Below are 25,272 nucleotides of genomic sequence, written 5' to 3'. Positions count from 1 at the left end.
CAAAGTGACATCTGCAAACTATTCCTAGGCATTTTCTTAGAACTCGCTCTTTTTAGCCATTTTTACAATGACCTTTTAACCAACTCTAGCATAATTTGCTTGCAGATGCCTCTTGGTTTGATCTAATGTTATCAAAATTTTTCAATTAATTTAATGCACCTTAAGTGTGGTATATTTGCAAAAATATCTATTTGGCTCCTATTCAATTTTGTATTCTTTCAATTCACAGTTACTATAAAAAATTGAATGGCATTTTTGAAACAAATAGTTTTTCAATGTGTGAAACTCTGTGAGATTGATTATATCTTGAGTGAAAGGCTTTGGTTAGGTGTAAAGTCATATCTGAGATTGACTACGGTTATGGTTTCCATTCGTCCATTATGAACACAATAGCAGAGTGACGGAACGTAGATACCAAAACACATGTGACCATTCTCACACCATGGGCCAAGGTATTTCAACATTTTTCTGTAAAGAACATTGTGTCCTAAAGGAGACGTGTGCTGTAAAGGAACAGGATCAGCCCAGGGGGAAAATAAGAGTGATGCTTCTTTCTGAATGTGTTTACAGAATACTATATACAGGTGCAGTGAAGGAAAAACACATCAGGAAACCCTTTATGCTGAAACTCCTACTGTAAATACACTGCCGTTCAAAAGTTTGAGGGGTTTAAAAGTTTTTTTTAAATAAGTCACCAAAGATGCATTTATTTGATTAAAATATTAAAAACAGTAACAAACATTGTGAAATATTATTATAAGTTTTCTTTTTTAATATATTTTAAAAAGTAATTTATTCCTGTGATGACAGTTGAATTTTCCGTCAGAACTCATTCTAATATGCTGTACCTTTATTGTCACTTTTGATAAATTTAACGCATTCTTGCTGAATAAAAGTATTATTATTATTTTTAAACCTTATCGACCCCATACATTTGAATGGTTGTGTAAATGACGGTGTCACTAATATTGTTTGTGAATAAGACAAAGAAACAAAAATGTGGCTTTTTGGTTAGGGATCCTGCACCTCTATAAAGTTGTGAGCAGTGAAAAGCAGTCATGGTCTTGACAGATTTAACTGTGGCAGTTGCCAGGCTGCAATGAGCAGTGAGCACAGGACTCTGTGTTTGAACAGAGATGAGGAGGTCAGACCTTTATTATGCTAATGCTGTACCCAACATTCACCATTCCATAAACACCAGACCTGCGGCTTCCTTTCTTCTCACTCTCTCTATATAAAATGACCTGCTGACTCCTGTCAGCTTTCAAGCTTTTATCCTCTCACCCGGCTCACACGCACACAATTTTACAAAAAATTGCCATAGCCTTGTTGTTTTAAACTGTTTGATATTACATTTGAAATATCATTGATTTCACATACTAGAATGTGAGTGGTGCATGTCCATGTTACAGTAACTTACTGACACAATGCTTGGGGTTGCTAGGGTGTTGCTACAGTATATGCTTACAAAAGGGTTCTGAATGGTTTTATCACATAGCTATGCAGTTGCTAAGGTGTTCGGTATGGTTGCTACTTGCTAGGGTCCTACCTAACAAAAATGTTCTAAGAACTTTTTGCCAATGTTACCTTTAAGTAATTAAAACATTATTTCTGAATGTTCAAAACGTCCATTTTTTAAATGCTGTTTATTTGAACGTTAGAGAAAACATTAAGTGAATGTTAAAGGTGCAGTGTGTAATATTTATGAGGATCTATTGACAGAAATGCAATATTATATACATAACTTTGTGTCCTTTAATCAGTGGTGTATAAAGACCTTAAATGTTTTCATTACCTTAGAATGAGCCATTTCTATCTCCATACACCGCGGGTCCTCTTACAGTGAAGTCACCATTTTGCGCCGCCATGTTTCTACAGTAGCCCTAAACAGACAAACTGCTCTACAGAGCGCTAGCTACTCCCTGCTGTCTCAGACGACGACATCTTTGTCCTGTGTCAGCCACCGTAGCTTCTCTATGTGCTTCAAAAGGAAGGGGTGAGCAGTGGGCAGTTGCAATTCGCAACATCATCACTAGATGCCATTAAAATGTACACAGTGCACCTTTAAATTTGATCATTTTGTTAACAGTTTAGGAACATTATATTATTTGAGACAAAAACATTAGACTAACATCCAAATAAAATGTTTCAGAAAAAATAGTTTTTGTGCTAACTCTTTTGATAACATTATTAAAGACCACGTAATTTTGAACAAAGGTTTATTAATGTTACTAAAGGAATGTTTGTTCATAATTTTGACAGAACTTTGACAGAATATTAGCCAAGGTTCTGAGAATGTTCCCTGTTATATGGGGGATAGCTAGGGGGTTGTTTACTAGCCCGATGTAAGGGTTTTTTGTTGTTGTTTTTTTGGCTTTTTTATCATCTACCAAGCAAAAAAACATACATCTGATTAGTTAGAGAAGTAATAGCACACCAAACAAGCCACGTGATTTGTTCTATTTAAATCCATAGACCAAAGATTACTACTATAGTTTACTACAGATTCAGAGTCTAACCATATCTTTTTTGTTGTTGTTTTTTTGATCAAAACACAACGGGTTGCTTTTGTCATGATGGGTGCATTCCATTGATTTTATTATATTATTATACATTTATTATTATTATTATTACTAATTATATTTATATTTTTTATCCCCTTAACCCTATGCCTAAACCTATTCCTAATCATGAACACACTCAGACACACACACAACCTCTCCACAGCCTGCAATCACCCACTACAGTGTTGTTTTCTTCCACTTTTCTGTTATCTAAGTGCATTAATTGAAGCAAAAATGCCATTATCAGTGTGGGGTTGAAGCATTACTGGCTTGCTTACATAACTCGACAAGTTCAAGTTTCTTCCTGGAGGTGAAGTGTGGTTGTATATCAGCCTTTTGTATGTGGGTGTATTTAAAATACAGGGGTACTGTTACAGCCACACATGAAACCTCAGAGCATGATACCACACTCACAGCTACATTGCACATTCTCATTGATGTCTTATTGATGTATAGCTCTAACTGATGCTGTAATGTGTGAAGTCAGAGAGAAGAGGTTGGTCTCTTGTGTGTGGAGATGATGATGCTTGTCTAATGAAAGCCTAGCTGGGTGCCTCTCTCATGTGTTTAATATCACCATACAGCATTATATTATTTATCAATTTGTGCATCTCACTTACTAATGTTACTGGCTCATTGACTGGAAAAAAATACACTTGTCAAAGAATGCTGACTTGACACTTTGTTTCATTGAAATAACTCAATTAAATTAATACAATTTGCTGGATTACACACATTCACTGAATAACATGGACAAGAGAAGATTCATTAAAACTGAAATTTTAGTGACCTAAAACTATTATTAATATAATGTATAATTAAAGGTAGGGTAGGCATTTCCGAAGCGGCTAGCAATAGCAAGCTAGCTTTGAAAGCTCCCACCATCCCTTCGGAGGGTCTCTAAAGCCACGCCTTCAAAACACATGAACGCACACAAAGTTTGTTTGAAAGTTTGAGAGACAGCTTTAAATTACCTCATGTCTCAAAGCACATTACAATACTAAGGAACGTAAACAACTTACAGAGCTCTAGTTGTACCACCTGACTTCTGCAGATTGATTTCGGCGTTGATACTGTTGACATAGAAACGCATCAATCCCGACATGAACAGCTCCAGGTAGAACATTACAGGTTGCCATCTCCTAATGACGGTTATGACATGACGTGAACGCAGCATAAGCTTGTTGTTTTGGTTCAGGAGGAACTGTAAAAGATTGCTGGTTCCACTCCAGTTTTAGACACGCACTTGCAAACTTTCCCCTTGTGGGAATCCCTGCCGCCATTTCGAAGTGCGTTCCAAGTGCGTCGTGAAGTGGACGAGGGAAGTTTATATGGACAGACCCTCGCTCCCTTGATTTTGACCGAGGGAGCGAGTCTACTTCATGTGTACACTTCAGGCAGCTTCATATACCAACACGATATTATGCTTCACGATATTATGCTTCATATGCAACACGAATGTGACATCACCGCACATCGCGTTTAATTTACCCGACCACAAACAACTCTATTTGTTTAGTTTTTTTTAAACATTTAAAACAACCCAAACACACCTATATACATATAGAATCCTGCATTAAACAATTTTGTTAAAGAAAAAAAAAAAAAAATCAACTCCATAGTGGATTCCAAGTGATCAAGGGCTTAGGACGTTCCAGTTCAGCCCATTGAAAAAGGTTCCGCAAGTAGTGGGCATTCATGCAATGTAAGCAATGACGCACATCCGAGTGAACGAGACGGAGGGAAGTTAGCAAGTGAAGGGCATTATAAAAACGAACTGGAACGCAGCAGATGACTGCTGTTTGTTTACAGCGCCCAGTGACTGTGGTTGCGTCTCAATTAGTTCAGTAGTCAGGGCACTGATCAGGACACAAGTCAATGGGCTGACTCCCTGATCAGTGCCCTGACTACTGAACTAGGGAGCTGATTGAGACGCAACTTTTGTCTACAACGCGCTGATGACGTGTGATGTCTGCGCAAGCAGGGTGTGCGAAGGACATTGTATAGTATCGGACCGAATGCAATAATTGTACGAACCTTTTTTGGTCCTGAGACTTCCACAGAAGATATAGGCTATGTACATGTTTTACTATTTAGACCACTTCTATTATTGATTGCTATCAGAATGTGAATAGAGTTTCAACCAGTATAACAAAAAAGTGTTTATAAAACAAATTGCCCACCCTACCTTTAGTATTATTAATATAATAATGATATATTTAATTATTATTCAATTATTATATTTGATCTTATCTATTATTATTATTATATTAGATATTATATTATTGAATGTAACACAAATTAAAATAAGAATAATTATTATTTATTAAGTGTTGTTTATAGTCATATTTAAATGAGATAAGATTTATTGCATTTAGATATTTATTATAATTATTTATGGAATATTGTTAATCATACTAATTATTGCATAATAATACATATTATTAGTCCAATCAAATGTTACAGCCATGACTTTGTTTTAAGATAGAGGAAAACAGGAACCATAAAGTTCCACAGCTTTGAAGTCATGTGCTGGTGGTGACACACTGTCCATCTTCCTATAGAGCAATACTGCCATCTTGTGGTATAATTCTGTAATTGTGCTTTGTGCTTCTGTTTTGAAAAATAACAGGTCTCCCTCATTAGCCAACTCTGTTCTGCATATCGTTTTGTGTAATCTGAGATGGAAAGAAATCTTCCTTATTGTTTTGTGCTTTACGAATTTCCTTCTGCGTTCTTTCCTCATACCACAGTGAAAGACGTGAGATAAAGATCTCAAACTGTGACTCATGCAACATAACTACATGTGGAATCTGTTGTTTTTGTTGACGCAGAACTGTCTAATCCGCGTGACCTCGCGTGGCAGGGAGGCCGTGGTCACTGACTTCGGGCTGGCCAGAGAGGTGGGGGAGCTGCCCGCAAATGACCCAGACAGGAAGCTGTCTCTGGTGGGGTCGGCCTTCTGGATGGCCCCTGAAATGCTTAGAGGAGAGCCGTACGATCGCAAGGTACTAAATAGAACCAAATAGAAATAACAACTTTTATGAACATTTATGGTTGAATAGTCTTTTTCATGAAAATTAAAATAGCATTGATTTACTAACAGATTTCACATTAATCCACATAACCTTTTGCAGTGGCATCTTAATTAAAAATGTACCTTCTGATTTTATGCCAAACTTAATCAGGTCAGGGCTGAGGAACAGATTTGGAAAGTCATTTATAATGCAGTAAACTGTAAGCTGTTTCTTCCTCAGTGTCAGGGATAAAGAGAGAGCCAGTGCTGGTGCTGATGTGATTAGAAACTGAACTCAGCCTCTGCTGACTGGCCGTTTTTCCCTGTTCAATCATAGGTAGATGTCTTTTCTTTCGGGATCATGTTGTGTGAGATCTTAGCAAGAATCCCTGCCGACCCAGAGGTGCTTCCCAGGACGAAGGTAAATACTCAAAGCCACCAACCTTCTATCGCATACATTATGAAAGCAATGCACAAAAAAAAATGTGTTCACTTTTCTTGTTTAAAATGATTTTTTTTTTTTTTTTTTTTTAGTTTTGGTGGCAACATTGTAATACAATTAAAAAAGAAATAAAGAAATAAATGTTTACAGGTGAAGTGAATAACACTGATAATCTCATCACGGCACCTGTTAGTGTGTGGGATATATTAGACAGCAAGTGAATATTTTGTCCTCAAAGTTGATGTGTGAGAAGCAGGAAAAATGGGCAAGAGAGTTTGAGCGAGTTTGACAAGGGCCAAATTGTGATGGCTAGACAGGGCATGTCAGAGCATCTCCAAAACGTGTGGACATAATGTTTTGCCTGATCGATCAGTTATTATATATATATATATATATATATATATATATATATATATATATATATTGTATATATAAATGTTTGTAGTGTTTTTATTGATGTCAGAATACTAAAAAACAGCAAAAAACAATACTATTAAACCATTTTAATAAATGAAACATTAGTGGAACAAACGTTCACTGCTCCTAGCTTAATGTTTGATTTCAATTGTATTAAATGTTAAGTACTTTAATAATGGATAATGCAAACATTATTGATAATTTAAACAAATATGTTTAGAAGATATGTTTCATCCATATCCACTGCATTCATATCCATCCAACTGTCATACAGTGTTGCTTCTGGGCAAACCCCCCCATCCCCCCCACCCCCAATTCCTCATAACATATAAATCATTTATGACTATAAATATTTTAAAATTAAGTTTATTCACTAAGACATGGATTATATTTTTGATGCATGCAAAATCTATAGAAAATGCTTTTGTAAGGTCGTTCTCCAGATCACAAACATACGTCATTTAAATATATTTTTTTTCTAAGGAGTTGACCATAAATGTATTTGTTCATTTACACACAACCCTTAAGAGAGGCTTGTTATGTCGTATGAATGAATATGGTTCTCTTCTCTGTACTGGGGATGAAAGGAAGGTCAGACACAGTATTTGCCCTCTGGTGTACAGCAGTGGTCATTTACGCTTCATTAATGCTGATGGACAACCGATGATGTCTGGAGGGGAGAGAACAGATAGATCTGATCTTGGTCAAGGGAACCATCGCATGGACATTTAGATTCTTTAGTATGGATTTATTCATTGCATTCTTCTATCAGATCAAGGATAATGATGTCTTGCAATCTTCTGGTAAAATATAGTTTGTTTGTAAAGTTTGTCTTGCAATCTTCTGGTGAAATATAGTTTGTTTGTAAAGTTTGTCTTGCAATCTTCTGGTGAAATATAGTTTGTTTGTAAAGTTTGTCTTGCAATCTTCTGGTGAAATATAGTTTGTTTGTAAAGTTTGTCTTGCAATCTTCTGGTGAAATATAGTTTGTAAAGTTTGTCTTGCAATCCTCTGGTGAAATATAGTTTGTTTGTAAAGTTTGTCTTGCCATATTCTGGTGAAATATAGTTTGATTGTAAAGTTTGTCTTGCAATCCTCTGGTAAAATATAGTTTGTAAAGTTTGTATTGCAATCCTCTGGTAAAATATAGTTTGTAAAGTTTGTCTTGCAATCCTCTGGTAAAATATAGTTTGTTAAGTTTGTCTTGCCATATTCTGGTGAAATATAGTTTGTTTGTAAAGTTTGTCTTGCAATCCTCTGGTAAAATATAGTTTGTAAAGTTTGTATTGCAATCCTCTGGAAAAAATATAGTTTGTAAAGTTTGTCTTGCAATCCTATGGTAAAATATAGTTTGTAAAGTTTGTATTGCAATCCTCTGGTAAAATATAGTTTGTAAAGTTTGTCTTGCAATCTTCTGGTGAAATATAGTTTGTTTGTAAAGTTTGTCTTGCAATCTTCTGGTGAAATATAGTTTGTTTGTAAAGTTTGTCTTGCAATCTTCTGGTGAAATATAGTTTGTAAAGTTTGTCTTGCAATCCTCTGGTAAAATATAGTTTGTAAAGTTTGTCTTGCAATCCTCTGGTAAAATATAGTTTGTAAAGTTTGTCTTGCAATCTTCTGGTAAAATATAGTTTGTTTGTAAAGTTTTTCTTGCCATATTCTGGTGAAATATAGTTTGTTTGTAAAGTTTGTCTTGCAATCCTCTGGTAAAATATAGTTTGTAAAGTTTGTCTTGCAATCCTCTGGTAAAATATAGTTTGTAAAGTTTGTCTTGCAATCCTCTGGTAAAATATAGTTTGTAAAGTTTGTCTTGCAATCTTCTGGTAAAATATAATTTGTTTGTAAAGTTTGTCTTGCAATCCTCTGTTGAAAATATAGTTTGTTTGTAAAGTTTGTCTTGCAATCCTCTGGTAAAATATTGTTTGTAAAGTTTGTCTTGCAATCCTCTGGTAAAATAGAGTTTGTAAAGTTTGTCTTGCAATCCTATGGTAAAATATAGTTTGTAAAGTTTGTATTGCAATCTTCTGGTAAAATATAGTTTGTAAAGTTTGTCTTGCAATCCTCTGGTAAAATATAGTTTGTTTGTAAAGTTTGTCTTGCAATCCTCTGGTGAAATATAGTTTGTTTGTAAAGTTTGTCTTGCAATCCTCTGGTAAAATATAGTTTGTTTGTAAAGTTTGTCTTGCAATCCTCTGGTGAAATATAGTTTGTTTGTAAAGTTTGTCTTGCAATCCTCTGGTAAAATATAATTTGTTTGTAAAGTTTGTCTTGCAATCTTCTGGTGAAATATAATTTGTTTGTAAAGTTTGTCTTGCAATCCTCTGGTAAAATATTGTTTGTAAAGTTTGTCTTGCAATCTTCTGGTGAAATATAGTTTGTAAAGTTTGTCTTGCAATCCTCTGGAAAAATATAGTTTGTAAAGTTTGTCTTGCAATCCTATGGTAAAATATAGTTTGTAAAGTTTGTATTGCCATATTCTGGTAAAAAATAGTTTGTAAAGTTTGTCTTGCAATCCTCTGGTAAAATATAGTTTGTAAAGTTTGTCTTGCAATCCTCTGGAAAAAATATAGTTTGTAAAGTTTGTCTTGCAATCCTATGGTAAAATATAGTTTGTAAAGTTTGTATTGCAATCCTCTGGTAAAATATAGTTTGTAAAGTTTGTCTTGCAATCTTCTGGTAAAATATTGTTTGTAAAGTTTGTCTTGCAATCTTCTGGTGAAATATAGTTTGTAAAGTTTGTCTTGCAATCCTATGGTAAAATATAGTTTGTAAAGTTTGTATTGCAATCTTCTGGTAAAATATAGTTTGTAAAGTTTGTCTTGCAATCCTCTGGTAAAATATAGTTTGTTTGTAAAGTTTGTCTTGCAATCTTCTGGTGAAATATAGTTTGTTTGTAAAGTTTGTCTTGCAATCCTCTGGAAAAATATAGTTTGTAAAGTTTGTCTTGCAATCCTATGGTAAAATATAGTTTGTAAAGTTTGTATTGCAATCCTCTGGTAAAATATTGTTTGTAAAGTTTGTCTTGCAATCTTCTGGTGAAATATAGTTTGTAAAGTTTGTCTTGCAATCCTCTGGAAAAATATAGTTTGTAAAGTTTGTCTTGCAATCCTATGGTAAAATATAGTTTGTAAAGTTTGTATTGCAATCTTCTGGTAAAATATAGTTTGTAAAGTTTGTCTTGCAATCCTCTGGTAAAATATAGTTTGTAAAGTTTGTCTTGCAATCCTCTGGAAAAATATAGTTTGTAAAGTTTGTCTTGCAATCCTATGGTAAAATATAGTTTGTAAAGTTTGTATTGCAATCTTCTGGTAAAATATAGTTTGTAAAGTTTGTCTTGCAATCCTCTGGTAAAATATAGTTTGTAAAGTTTGTCTTGCAATCTTCTGGTAAAATATAGTTTGTTTGTAAAGTTTGTCTTGCAATCTTCTGGTGAAATATAGTTTGTTTGTAAAGTTTGTCTTGCAATCCTCTGGTAAAATATAGTTTGTACAGTTTGTCTTGCAATCTTCAGTTGAAATCTAGTTTGTTGTAAAAGTTTGCCCTACAATTTTCTGGTAAGATAGACTTAGACTCCTCTGACAACACCACATATTTTAGTAAGGAACATGTCCATGTTCTTTCAAAGGAAAGAGTGAAAAGAAATTTGACATCATTATGTGATCTGTTCACAGGACTATGGGCTAGATGTGGAATCGTTCAGAGAGCTGGTGCATGGCTGCCCAGAGCGGGTTCTGGAGCTGTCGGCCAGCTGTTGCCAGGTATGAAGTGATGTGTTTAATATGGCGTGACTGTGAATAGCAATAACCTGCCACGTGAGAGATTTCACCTTCAGCATTCACAATGTGGCAGCCCAAATCAGCTGGTTAACTATTTTGAAGATGTATATATTTAACAGATTCAATGAAACACCAAAGCCTATCCTGTTTCTTTCTTTCTCTCAGATGGATGCTTTCCGAAGACCTTCCTTCTCTGAACTGCTGGATGAGCTGGAGGACATCGTCGAGACCCTAGAGCCACCAGACAACAACCTAACCACAGGGTGATCTTCACAAATCCCTCCTAACAAACCCCTGGACTGAAGGATTTAAGGGACTGTAGCTGTAATGCAAAAGAGCCTGCAGCAGTGGACCGTGACTGGCACTCTGTTCTCCCAAGAGTAGAACATACAGGGGAATGTCTGGTAATTGAGGACAAAACCACTCAACTGAATGTTCACTCAATAACCAGTTCTGGACGCCCGGCCTGCAACGTGACACAGAACGACTGCGAGAGTCCATTTGAGAGGCTGAATTTGACCTTTTCTGTTTTTATTTCAGAAAGTAATATGATTCATTAAGGACCAACTTTTTTTTGAAAAGACCAAATTCACAATTGACCAATCCGTTGATTCCTTTATTGGAGGTTTCAGGAAAATACAATATAAGCTTACTTTTTTTTATAGCTGCAAAAGCAGGAAATGAGTTTAAATTAAGTATTTAGCAAAGGTTGCACAAACCTGGAACAAACCAAACTAGAGAAATTAAGGTGTGCTACTGTAGATTTAATTTCACCTCTTGCCTTTATTGTTTAAAAAAAGAGCATATCCCATCATTACATTCGCACTACCAAGTAATTGCACAGTTGCTCATTTGACATGCACTGTTGAGGTCACCCGTTTTTGCCTTGTTGTACTTTCCATGTCACTCATTTCCCCAGTGTTAACATCTGTAGGATTGATGGAGCTCTAAAATGTCCAATTAAATCTCTCCAAATGTGCTTGTAGAACATGCACAAATACCCATTGTTTACACATAAATGCAAAGTGTATTTCTGAATAAAAATTCTGTTCATTTAGGTGTAAGAGCTGAACAATCATACTAAAAATAACAGTGCAGAGCTGTTTGTTAATGTACTTTAGAAAGGGCTGTGGATCATTATTTTCTCAGGTCACACAGGGGCTTTAAATATGTGAATATTCTCATATTAGTGGCGTCTTTTACTTTGTCCTTGATAGATATGTTTGTATATCCCTTTAACTAGTGTTTCTAAAACTGAATCTATTTTGTTTACTGAATCTAATGGAGCAGTTTGTATTATTCCCGACTATTTGTGTACATGGTGTTTGGTAACATTCAAATATGGGTTGTTATATTTCTTGTTTATTAGCTATACCAATAAAAGCATATTGATTCGTTTTTAAATCTTTTGACGTTTATGAAAACAACATCCATCAAAAATCAATATGTCCTTATTAAACTCCTTTAGACCACATAAAAAGCCGGTCTACTTAAATCAAATGACAAGTACGTACTTGAACATGTTAAAAACTGGTCTGATTTGTGTGGTGCTGTGAGTGGAGCATTGCTTATTTGTGTCATTAGTATTCAGGTACAGTTCAGGGGTCCGCTCGGTTTCTCCAACACAGGCGTCTGCATTACTGCCCTGTACTCTCCTCTGTAATTGAGGTGACTTGAAGGCCATGGATTTACCGTTCTGACAATTGCGTGTGCTCGAAAGTTCGATCCTCGCTGGGCCAAATCCTGTAAGAGACATGGCTTGGGTGGTGTTAATTTATGATCAGGGAAAATCCATTTGGAGGCCACCAGCGGTGTGAAATGAGAGCACTTGGTGGTAAACAGCACATATGATTTGTGACGGAAGCGTTTACAGCCAGAGGAATACTCAACAGGGCTTCCTGCAAGGGTGACGGTAAGTGGGTGTCATTTCTGCCGGGAAATATGTTCCTATGGCGGTTGTAAATGACCCTGGTGTAAATGAATGTGTGGCAAATATATTGATGCAGGCCTCATTATATGGGAAATGCAATCAGTGTCTCTCAGTACAAGGCTGTGATTCATTGAATCACATCCTGAGCACACTTTTATTATACTAAGACATTTAAAAATAATATCAAAACAATACACTGATAAAAATGTATCTGTGAGGCTGCAAGTGTAGGGGAGAGCGGGGCACAACCTAACGCGGCGGGTTTTGTTGTAACACATGGTTTTAAAACTTTCCAAACAAACCAGGATAGCTGCTGATATCAACACTATTTAGAGAAAATTGCGGCAAAATTAAAACATCTTTGGAAGATATCACGAAACATTTATTGAACCCTACCAAAAGTAGCCTATTTCTTAAGTCTATTTTTCCATCTCTGTTTTGTGTTTATTTAAAATAAGACAACGCTGATATTATTGTAATCTTATATCTGCTATTTAAGCACACTCAGTTGAGATCGTTCTTTAATGCTGATCTAACCAGAAGAAGACACGAGCCGGGTTGAGTAGTTGAGCAGGCGGGGCATGTTGTCACACTTAGTTACAATGAACTATATTCTATACTTTTATGAATTCTATTGAGAAACCATGTGAAAAATGTGAATAAAGACTTAGAGTCAATGTTCAGAAGTTATTAAATATGTTTTTAACTATGCTGTAAATTAAAAAAAGTATATTTTTAATGATTACAAAATGCCATTATTTTATTTTAAAAAGGTATTTTATTGACAAAATATTTTAGTTTGTCTTGGATATTTTTTTGATCATATCAGATAACATTTTATGCTGTCATTTTGGCCATGTTACAATGTGCCCCTCACATGTTACAATGTACCCCACCTATGGGGCATGTTGTCACATTTCACTTCCATTATTTCAGGGTCAATCAAGAAAAAATGATAGGCCTACACTCTATTAATGAAACAAAACCACATAATTGTACTAGACGTGTGCAGTTAATGTGGGGAAAAATAAATACTCTGAACCACAAGTGGATTTACACAAACTGAGAAAGTCAAAAAGCGTTAGGTTGTGCTGGCCCGCTCTCCCCTAATATATAAAAAATGCATGATTCTAATCAATTTTGTTGTCAAGCGTAATTATCTTAATCATCATCAAACAGGGATGACATACTGTATTTTTATAGGCCAAAACCCAGAAATGGGCAAATGTTTTTTAATGGGTTTTTGGTTAAATGCCTGAAATAAGGTCTGTGGTTAACAGAACCTCTAGATATTTTAATGGTTTATTCTACAACATGAAACACATCAGTAAAACATGTGTTTTTTTTTGGTTAAGCTTTTAGTTGTCACTGAACTGGTAAACTCATCTACTCGCTAGTCCGTTATTACAGATTCATAATTGAGCTTTTGCAAAATATTCTACTTGCAAAAAAAAAAAAAAAACGAAACTAAAAAAGGCAGAGTTGTCGAAAGCTTAGTGACATTGAAAATACTGTGGTGTACTAGCCAAAGCAGATTAGCTTGAAGGTAGATCACAGGAAACAAGACTGAGCATCCATTTGGTAATTCATATTTTTATTTCCCTCTTGTGTTGCTTTCAGTGCTAAATGACAAAGTGTACAAATGTTTTACTGTCGATTAGAATTAATGTGTTTTAACACTTTGCTACTAAATAAGATTAAAGTGACCAGCAGTTTTCTTTAAACTAAGGGCAGATGACAAGCAGTGGAGTGAAAAGGGCATTGTGCAGTGAATTGATTGCTGCGTGCTTACGACATCTAAACAGTCCCCTCTGTAAAAGATCTGTGTCGACAAAGCTGATGACCATATAGCAAGAATGGACTTGGAAAAGTTTTTTTTAAATGTATGCTGCCGATCAATTTTTCATTTATCTAAGGGTGTTTACACGATTGTAAGGGTGTTGAACGTTGTCAAAACGATCCCGGTTCACATAGATCTGCAAAAAAATACTAAAAAGTCTGTATTATTTATGCATTTCAGGCCAGTAGTTGGCGATGTTACTTTGTCAAAAAACACTCCGCAAACACGTAATGCACATGCGTGAACATGTCATATGCATGACGTCATCGTTTTCACAAATTCATGTTTTTGTTTACATGGAGACGGTAAAGGCACCGTTTTCAAAACTTTGCATTTCCAGGCTCCCAAAACGCCGTTGTTGTGTAATTGAAAGGCCAAAAAGCATAACAAATTTTTGCGTAAACATACCCTTAATCTGTTGCTAGCTAAAAAAAAATCCTGCCTCAACATATACTATCAAAATACTCATACAATACAGTACTCATACAAAAATAAATTACCGTAACTAGGTTTCTAGTAGGTTACATAAACAGTAACACTTACTAGAGCTATGCAGCTAGTTTCAACTTTTACACAGGGTATAGGCAATGTTTTTCGGAGAGGGTAGCAATAGCGAACTAGCTTTTTAAAGACTGCCTGTGGTGAAAATCAAGTTCAAGTTTTTAATGTTGTTTATATGTCTATGTGGTGTTTTTAATATGTTTCCAGACAAACCATGTGCAAATTTAAACTCCTTAAAACTGCAGTGAAAAAAAGACTTGAAAACTCGCCGGCATTTCTTATGTCACAAATTACCTTGTAACCAATCACATCAACGTGTCGGCGGGCTTAAGCATATCATTTTTACTATGATGCACAAAGCCAGGATATCCTGGAATTTTTTTCTGTTGATATAAAAAATTGGGTACATTTAGCAATATAGCTGGTGAATTATGTATATGATTTATATTACAATGTTATGATGAACTATATACCTTTCTCCTCCACTGACGTTCTGATGTTCAAAGTGCCTGAGATGGCGACCGGGAACATGGTTTGTGTAACAAACATTAGAGTTTGATAACTTAGTCAAGCCATAGGCTAATCATATAATTACTGTTGCGCATCCGACGTTGTAGATAGCGATACATAAAATGCATTACCATTCTGATACACCGACTTGTAGACGATCCTGTATAATTCACTCTTCCACTTTTAAATCTGTTTCTGGTTCAAACATATATGGCTGAATTAAACCAGTATTTCCTCTTGCCATTGTGCAGCATTTACTACAGTAAAGTTGACCGAGTGGATCAGGTATTCTGAGCTGGTGTGAGTGAGTGGAGGCGGGGCTCATTTGCATATTCAAGGACTTTCAACCAGAATAACAAAAAATATTTCCGAAACAAATCACCTACCTTGCCTTTAAATCAGCTAAAAGTGTTCAATTTTGGTGATATTTAAAGTTTTGTACACTGGACAAAACTGTTTATTCCATGCTGACATATGTGCTATGGCATTTGAATATGGCCATCATTCAATATCACGGAATGCTGCTCATCAAATGACCATAGTACTGTTACAGTACTTTTTGTAAGAATATGATGCCTGTATGATTTCTTGGTGGCTTAAAAGTGTTTTTTTCTTCTCTCTCTCCTTGAAGCTGGTATCATCTCAAGATGCTATAGAACATCTGCACAATTTTCACCCAAAGGATCATCTAAAGACCGTCAGGTACTGTATATGCTTCATTTAGTAGGTTAGAATCTGAGCATATAGTATACTTGCAGGTTGGCCTTCACAAGCACTGCACACATTTAAGTAAAAGTTGCTCAGGGGTAAAGAACATGGGGTTTAAGAGTCAGCAAAATCATTTCATTCTCTCTGGTCAGCATGTTTCAGACAGAAAGAGTAATGGCCTTTGTATACATAGAAAGGTGTAACGTGGAGTCACTGTGGAATTCACTATGCACTGTGTCATTATTTTGTGGATGCAGCTATGTTTGTTATCTTCCTGCCATTTGCTAATATAGGTAATGTCTAGCCTAAATGACATACATTGCTATGCTAAGAGCTTTTAGAAAACGTCACGGTTGTGGGAACAGGCATCAAATTCTCAGCTCGCTCGCCCACCAAGAAAGTGACATTAAAAGCTCTTGTTCAAGGGCGCATGTGAGGTACGTTGAACCCAGCGGCACATGTGGGGTTCAGATCCTTGAGTCAGCACAAGATTTGCTGATTCCAGTGGAGGTTTGTATCCAGACGCCATGTTTAATTGTTTACTCAGAGAACAGGTGCAGCAACAAACAGATCCAAACTCTATAAAGAAGGATTATCGTCAGCACTCTACAACTGCAGGTGCAAAGCTGTGTTTTGTAACTGTTGTTTTCAGATATTCTTTTCCCTCGTGTTCAATCATTCCTATTCTGGTCTGACTCAGCAAAAGGACAGAACAAAGAAGAAAAGGATAAATGTGGTTCCAAAAAAAAGGCTTGTAATATTTTGCGCTGATGTAATTTCACACAATAGTAGTATTGTTTTATTATCCATTAACCCTATTGTTAAAGCTGCTTTCCGTAACTTTTTTTGTGTTCAAGATGTACAAAAATTATATAATGAGAATGTACAACATGAATCCATTTTCCAAACCGTGTTTTTGTCGTACCCTGAATCATTATGGTGCACTTATAATAAGTTTTTATATTGGGACTATTTCAGACCGGTCGGGTAGGAACCGCTGCAGAGGAGCACAGTCCCTGAGTGACTCGCCATAGACATAAACAGAGAGAAGTAGCTCCGGCTGCAATGTTCTTCCGCAAGACGCATGCAGTTCTGTTTATTAACCGCTAGAGCGCAAAAAGTTACGGACTGCAGCTTTAATTTTCACACATTAAGGGAACAGTTTGCCCCAAAATGAAAATGGTCATTGCTAAAGGTGCTCTAAGAGATCCTGGGTGGAGTAACTTCTTGTTGACGTTCGAAGTGTTGTCAAACAAAACAAAGGCTTGCTAGACCCTCCCCTCTGTGCTTCCTGAAACAGTCATGAACAAGCATTTAAAATGGAAGTAGCTTGCGTGCTAACGCTGCAGTGGTAACGATGGCTCAACCAACTACTTCACGCTTATTGTGAGTAAATTGATGTACTTTTAAATAAAAAAGCATGTTTTAATTTGAAGTCTTGATAAATTATACAATAGTTTGTTGATAGTAACACATTCTTAACAAAGAAACTGTGTTAGTTTATTCTCCATTACTAACGCATTCTACAATGTGAACCCTTTAGTAATGGAGAATAAACTAACACAGTTTCCTTTCCATTACTAAAAGATTCACATCAAAGAATATACGCGCACTAACCCCAAACCTCTACCCCCAAATCATTCTTGTCGGTTATTGGCTGGAGCACTGTTTATTATGTTTCGTTGTCCAGACTGCACAAGTTTGTTTTAGTTGCCCTTTGTGGAGCTTGTGCTGACTACAGAGACCGCGTTTTTTTTACAGTGTGTTCAGGGGACAGGCAGCTATATAGCGGATAGTGAGATGTTTGCTGTATGTGACAAAAAAAATGTTGGCCTAAAAAACGCGTGACATCGCTTATAGCACCTTTAAAGTTGGCATGAAACGGAAATTGTGATGTATTCCAGAGTACAGAGCCCTTAAAGGGACAATGGTGAAGGGGAAAAAAATATGAGATGGGAGGAAAAGATATTTGGCAAATGCTTTTGCGTTCCCCAAAAAACTTTGTGTTCGCTCACAAAATGTTTTCGTTCCCCAGAGAAAGTTTGCGTTCACGCACAAAGAACGCAAAAGTTTTGCAAACAAATGCAAACGTTTTTGAGAGAGCTAATGCAAAGTTTCCCTGGGGAACGCGAAACATTTGCAAAAGTACGGAGCTCCTAAGGGGACTTGGTGGTGGAAAAAAATATGAAATGGGAGGAAAAATAATAAACCAATGTTTTTGCGTTCTCTCGCAAATGTTAGCGTTTTCCCACTTTGCGTTCGGCTGCAAAATGTCCTCTTTCCCCAGAGAAACTTTGCGGGAACGCAAAGTAAACATTTTGCAAGCGAACTCAAAGTTTCTCGGGGAAACGCAAAACATTTGTGAGAGAACCGAAAAACCATTTACAAATAAAATTTCCTCCCATCTCATATTTTTTTTTTTTTTTTTTTTTTTTTCTTCACCATGTCCCTTTTCTCCATACTAGAGAACGCAAAAGCACTGACTTATTATTTTTCCTCCCATCTCATTTTTTTTTCACCGTCACATTACTTGTACAAGTGAAACGGCTTCTCGAACAAGAAAAAAAAAAGTAGGACATTTTGTCCATCGGGAATTGTTTGTATCGTTGTATAGTTTGTCCTGCTCATCATAGTAAAGTCATCATAGAAGAGAAATGTCGCTGCAAGTAATTTTGATTAAAGATTATAAGGGCACATGAATTTAAAAACAAAAAAATATTATGTGCATGGATAAATAGTTTATAATAAATCTTGAAATACTCCATAAAAAAGATTTCCTGGTCAGCCTAATTTTGTTCAAAACTGAACCCAGTAGTACAGAATGACAAATGATTTGTGCTCATATTGTTTATCAACTAAACAACTACCTTAGCTATTAGTTGACAAAAATATATGAGCACGATCATAAAATAATGATAATTTTAACTATGAAAAACTATTAATCTCACCAGAGCCTATATGTGACCTTGAAATATGTCACATATAGATTGAAATATTTTCAACATTTTATTAAAATGAAAAAATCAAATGAAATGCTACTGCAGGGAAAGATTTGTGGCGCGTTTTCTCTCAATGTGTTGTACTCACACTGTCCTCTGGGTGGCGTTACAGTCGAGCCTTGCGAGATTATTATTACTGACCAGGGCAGCTCTCAGATCTATATAAGAGAAAATAATAGATACAGGACTGTCTCATCTAGGTTAGTGGATGATGGAAGAGAAAACATATATTACCACTAGTGTCACAGCCGAAGGTTTCCTGGCTCATATGGCCGTATGGATTGATGTTCTCTGCGCAAGGCCGGTCTGTCCACTGCATCATTCTCAAGGCTCATATGTGCTTTCACATAAACGCAGACCTATCCACACAACTGTACATTAATGTAAACTTTTTCTTATTCTAAAGGCCTTGGCTAGTTGTCCCAGTTCACTTCAGGGAATATTACTCAAACTATATTTCTTTATTGTATGTATCTTTAAAGTCTTGGCATTGACTCAAACAGTGAACCTGATTTCACCAAGTAGCTACAGCATGTTCCAACGTCTTTGTTGATCCTGGAACAATATTCAAATCAACCAGTCATATTTGAGGCACAAGATTACAGTTTATGTAAAGTTTAGGCTTACAACCAGGGTTAGGTGCTTCTACATCACTATCATTTCCCTTTGATTTTGGGGATAAGTTATGGGTAAGGTTAGGTTTTAAAGGGGATATGGTTAGTACTAAATTTTCAGATATTATGTTGTTCTTCTAGGATCAACAAAATATGTTGACCCAGAAACATTTCTTATTTGGCACAAATAGACACACAATGTCACATATATGGAGTAATTAACCAGCCTAAGAAAACTATGAAGGGCCAGTTCACCTAAAAAAGAAAAGTCAGTCATTATTTACCCTGGTGTTGTTCTAATACCCCTTTTTTGGACCACAAAATTTTGAAAAATGTCCTGCTCACACACTTATAATGGCAGTGAATCGCAATCAGGCTCAAAAAGAAAGATAATGTATTTTTTAGTCAAAATATTAATAATACATTACCTTTATGTTTCTGACTGAATTTTACATTGTGGGTGAACTACCTTTTAAATTTTACAATTATGAACCGTTAAACATTGCAACTATATTTTCTGTTTCTGTCACACTCAATTAACCAGTGTTTTAGGCTAAATTCACAAAACTTTGTGACATTTCTTGAAAACTTTCAATTTTATATAATTATGTATATGCTACGGAACTTTCTAAATGCTATGAGAACCTAATTAATATAGCTGCTTCTGTTTTTGATGATCAATAGAACACTTTTGAGTTTAGCCTCATTAGAAATAATAAGTGTATTACACATTCATAAAACCACCTAAGCAAGTTAAACCACAGGTGCTCATTTAGGTAAATTAATAAAGTAGATAAAGAGGGAGAGAGGAGAGTTCACTGATCCAAACCTCTCTCGCTGTCTGCTGCCATGCACGAAGGCCAACAGACACACAGTATAAATGATGAATCTCTGCAGCTCAAGCCTGGAGGGCTGCGAGACGCACGTTGTGTGACAAGCCTTCACCGTCCTCACTCCTCAGCGCAGCCTTGAGCTCCGCAGGGTCAGTAGATCACGGCCCCATCTTCTCATGATTGCTCCTGTCCAGATGGCCTTCTGGGCTTCATGGTGCACTGTATATCTAGTTTTGAATAAACAGAAAAGATTTTCTCTCTGAGAAAATGAAGAATTATCCCAACTAACAGGGAACACACTCAGAGCGTTGCTTTTAACGTTACTTGTGTCAAGGTTTTCTCAACCGTTTTAAACAACCGTTAACATTAATAGAACATTCGAGGGGATTCTAGAACGTTTAGAGAACATTTAAAAGTAACTCCCATAATGTTTGCAAAATTATGAAATGGAATGTTCCCTTAAAGTTCGCAAAACCAAAAAACAACATTTTGACTGGACGATTTGAACATTCAGAAATAACTTTTTCATAAGTGAGGGTACATTTACACGATGACGATGTACTAAAAACGGAAGAAAAAAAAATGTCATGTAGCTACTGACGACAATGATGTCAAAACATTCCCCATTCACACGGATCCGCGAAAACAACTAAAAAACTGTGGCTGAATCCGAAATCGCCCCCTCAACCCTCATTCCCTATTCACTACGTTAGTCCACTAATATAGTTCACTTGAAGGAGTGGAGTGCATGAAGTAGGACAGTCGTTGAGTGTAGGCTACATCGGCTGTACACTCGTCATCGCTGTGAAATGTGGGATTGAATGAGTGCACTCAATAACGTCCACTATGGTTTCAGACACCACAATAAATGGCTGTCCCCTCAAATAATGCCCTATTTCATGGCGATTTCGGATTCAGGCAGTGTTATGTATTCCAGGCCAGAATGGTGCAGGTATGATGTCACTTTGTAGGCCAATCGGCAGTTAGCATCACACTGGTTTCCTCGACAAAAACCCATTAGGATTTCCCCATAGGCTTTTGGATTAAACAAGCTCTGTGATCAACAAAAGTTTATGATACTTACATTTTTGTCCATCAAGATTATTTCTACAGAACTTTTATGAATTCTGAAGCCTAAATGCAGTCGCCAGAAGTAAAAAGCTAAAAGTAAGCTTTAAACAAACTACACCACATTTGCTCGATTTCAACGTCACCACCAGTAAGCTTCCGACAACTCAGTTTTTACAGTTTTTATCTCAACATTTTCCCAGAACGTTTGAGTTAGACTAGTTTATAAGAGCACAATTATGAGCATAATGAGGCTAAGCGGACTGAGTTTACCTGTTGACGTTAATCTCATCGACAGCTTCTAGTCCCATTTAGCCACTTGTTAGCAACCGCCTTTTTCAAGACACGCAACAGCTTTAAAAAATCACGAGTGGGGTAATACTGGTGTATTTTATATCGTACACTTAAAAGTGATAGTGTCTTGAGCTTGTGTTCACCACAGACCTTATTTCAGCCATTTAACCAAAATCCCATAAAAAAAACCCATTGACTTCGTGATAAGTGCTAAAATGCTAACTCGCTTCCGCGTTTTGGCCTACAAAGTGATGTCATACCTGCGCCACTCTTGAACACATACACATGGGCAAGACATCACCATTTCAAAAATTGTAGTTTACAAAAAGACAATAACTGTTACTGTAACCATTTCAAAAACCTGCACTTTGAAACCCTCTTTCAAAAGTTTGCAATTTTAGGCCACCAAACCGCCATTATTGTGGAAATGAATGGCCAAAACGCAAAAACTTAAACAATTCCTGTTTCCACATGTCAAAATATTAAATCTGTCAAATGTTATTCATTCAAGAATAATAAAGGTTTTAGATTCAACATGAAATGGAAACATATAGGGACACTTTTTGCCATTGAGATGACTTGGAAAAGGTGTCCAAATCAACGCGAATTCACCCATATTAAAATACATGTCATTCCTTATTGTGAATGATTCATTCTCTGAAACTACTTTCCTTTTTCACAGAAGTCACATAGGCTTCTGAAAGCTATTAGTGGTTTTCAGTGGAAGATTCATTTTAGGGAACACTATCCATTTAATGAATTAACAAAATGACATTTGTAATATTACTAATATTTAATATTTTGTAATATTAATAACATACATTTTAAAGGGGTGGTAAACCACGATTTCACTATTCTAACTTTAGCTAGCGTGTAATGTTGCTGCTTTAGCATAAACAACATCTGCAAAGTTACAACGTTCAAAGTTTAAAGCAAAGGGAGATATTTGCTTTTAAAGAAATCCATTTCTAAGAACTACAGCAAACGGCCAGTAGGCGACTACACACATTCCTCCAGGGTTGGTGACATCACCAGGCTCAATATTTACATAAACCCCTCCTCCGAGAATATTAAATAGGGGGGGGCGGGGGCGCCATTTTGTATCGCGGCGCTGTTGTGGTATAGTTAGGCTGGAGTGTTGTTGCCGCGATGCCGAGGAAACGCTGTTATTTTCATCCGGATTGCAGGTCTGGGGTACTTGCTCTGTTCAGCCTTCATAGGGACAGGGGTGCGTTGCAGAGCGTTTAACATACAACATGTTATATGCACGTGTGTATGAGACAGAAGGGAACAGGCACGTGCGGGGCTCCCGCAGCACATCTCACGGAGGGAAACTTTCACAATGTCCGCGAGTTCAACACCGGATTTGCACAACGTCAGCTGCATAAGACAAACACTGCCAGTGTGTGAATGCACGACGCACATTTCACGGAGGAAAACTTTCACAATGTTCGCGAGTTCAATACAGGATATGCACAACGGCTTGACCTGAAAGCTGGATTTACAAACAGAAGCTGTTTACGGGCCACAACCTGTAAGTCTGATTTATTTTTCATCGATGTGTTTTCCTGTAATAGGTTGTAGCAAGGAAGTAAACAGATGACAACGCTGTTCTGCAAACCAGTCTGTTAAATGCTTATTCATACTTAACGTTATCCGACGAACACCTATCGTTACAAACACTAACGTTAAAATCTCAACAGCGAACTTGGCATTAGTGTAAATGATTCTTTGATTAGAGCTTTTATGTATTATTTATGTACAGGCATGCTAAACATGGTTCTGTGTGTGATTTGGCTACTATAGTAAAGCCAGTGTTTAGTGTTTTGGGTTAATAGTTCTTGCGACAGATATTTGGCTATAATCGTTCTTAAAATACAAAAGTAACAGTGCCATTCAGTAGCGATCACTATAGATCCGCAGTCTTTACTCTTGAGGACTGAACAGGTTCTGCTCGATCATCTTCACTAAAATGTTCTGGGTCTGATTCGGGCTCAGATTGGTGTGGTTTTATTGACGCCATCGTTTCTAATACTGACCAAAGCACAGTCTACCGGTAAGGTAAGGGGCGTGACGTTTCCGACAAACATACACTGCGGTTAGCGAATCACAATACACTGGGCCAGCTAACCAATCTGAGCCCATTGCGTATTTTTGAGGGACTGGCTTCATACAACCCGGAAAGCATCAGACCGTTTTACAAGGAGGGACAGAGCAGTGTAGAATAAATGTCAAATATTTTTTTTAAAAACGAAGCATGAACACATGTTACAGTGCACCCCACAAACACAATCAAGCCTTCAAAACAATGTGTTTTACCACCCTTTTAAAAATAAATGTTAATTAAAAAATATATTTTTTATGATGCAAAAGGGATGTTACCATGGCAATACCGTTGTACGTGGTGCCTAAAAATTCCCGTTAGCCATGATATTCTCATATTTTATGCAAGGGGAATATCATTAATGAGGAAAACAAATTGAGGAACAAAGGAAAGGGTCCACAAAGGATGGTTGAAACAACATTTTATTAGAAAAGAAAAGCATTAGAAACACTTTGCACCCGTTCAGTGCCAGCATGGTGGAATATCTCGTATTTAAGACGCTGCGGGTCCAGCGACCGCACGAGTTTAATCTCCAGCACAATGATTCAGTTACATCATGAAATGCACAAGACACAAATCTGCAGATGTAGATATCTCAATGACATAATCAACACCAGATATATCTGTTATGTACTTCATATCTACAATATCTACCTCATAAAAAACAACAGAATGTCATCATTATTCATGGGAGCATCAACAAAAATAAAATAAAAATAAATGATCATCGATGGTAGACTCTCAAGTGGCACAGAGAACATTTTCATTCTCTTTACTGAATAACAGACGGTAAAGGATGTATTTTTGTTGAATATTCATACTCTTTAATTATAAAACACAATCTCATATGATGTGAAGAGGGTTGGAGTGTAATGCTCTGAAAAGCAAACCATCCATCACGTCTCTCATAAAGCTAATGAGCTCTGGCGCACCTGCGCTCCTGCTCATCTTCCTGCACAGATGAACGGGACATGGTGAAAAAGAGAAACCGTGAGAAAATGACAATTTATGGAGGGATTGTAAGATATGCTACTCAAGAGCATTTTGAGTGAGCTGAAAGGCCGGTCTGTAACTGCAGCCTCACTTGAAATTAATTCGGTACAACGTCGACCAGAGAACCGTTAAACTGCATTAACAAGCATATTGCATGATCACAAAGGGTTGATATATATATTATGCACGAGATATAAAATAATAATACGTTTTATACCATATCTCACAATACGCCAATGGCTTTCATTTTTCTTTGTGCTCTCACTGGAAGCACCAGCTTGATTTGATCATTGTAGCCGACCAATGCAAGATTTATGTGTGTAAATATTGTACTCAAGAGGTCAAGGTTCAGCTAGTTGGCATGACCAGGTTGGTTCCATAGGGTAGATGTCATTTCATCAGAGCTAGCATGGAATGGATGATGTTTAAATCACATAGCCTACTTCCGAGGGTCCTGCACAAGTGCAGTTGCGATGAATAGAAATCCTAACACACAGCTTTTTTTTTTTTATAGACTTCCTTGACCATAATGCCTAATAAAGGCTACTAAAATTGTGAATAAAAACAAATACCGACATACTGTTGTCCATAAAGTCTCATAAAAATACCTTGTATGCTTGAATAAATAAATAATTTATCTAAAAAAAATTACAGCACCGCTCC

General features: G+C 36.5%; 1 protein-coding gene across 1 annotated transcript in view; it reads left to right on the top strand.

The window, feature by feature from the left end:
• The window catches only part of LOC307137170 (dual specificity testis-specific protein kinase 2), a 29,441-nt gene extending 17,825 nt beyond the window's left edge, over positions 1–11,616 (top strand). Inside the window, exons 7-10 of the mRNA XM_079834670.1 lie at positions 5,399–5,572; positions 5,918–6,001; positions 10,111–10,197; positions 10,381–11,616. Of these exons, the coding sequence (XP_079690796.1) occupies positions 5,399–5,572; positions 5,918–6,001; positions 10,111–10,197; positions 10,381–10,482 (447 nt within the window). The 3' untranslated portion in view covers positions 10,483–11,616. The remainder of the gene's footprint in view (positions 1–5,398; positions 5,573–5,917; positions 6,002–10,110; positions 10,198–10,380) is intronic.
• Positions 11,617–25,272: the final 13,656 nt, after the last annotated feature.

This window comes from Gobio gobio (assembly GCF_949357685.1).
Source record: "Gobio gobio genome assembly, chromosome: 14".
In the NCBI taxonomy this organism is placed as follows: domain Eukaryota; kingdom Metazoa; phylum Chordata; class Actinopteri; order Cypriniformes; family Gobionidae; genus Gobio; species Gobio gobio.
The sequence above is the reverse complement of the archived record's forward strand: the minus strand, read 5'-3'. Positions and strand labels throughout refer to the sequence as shown.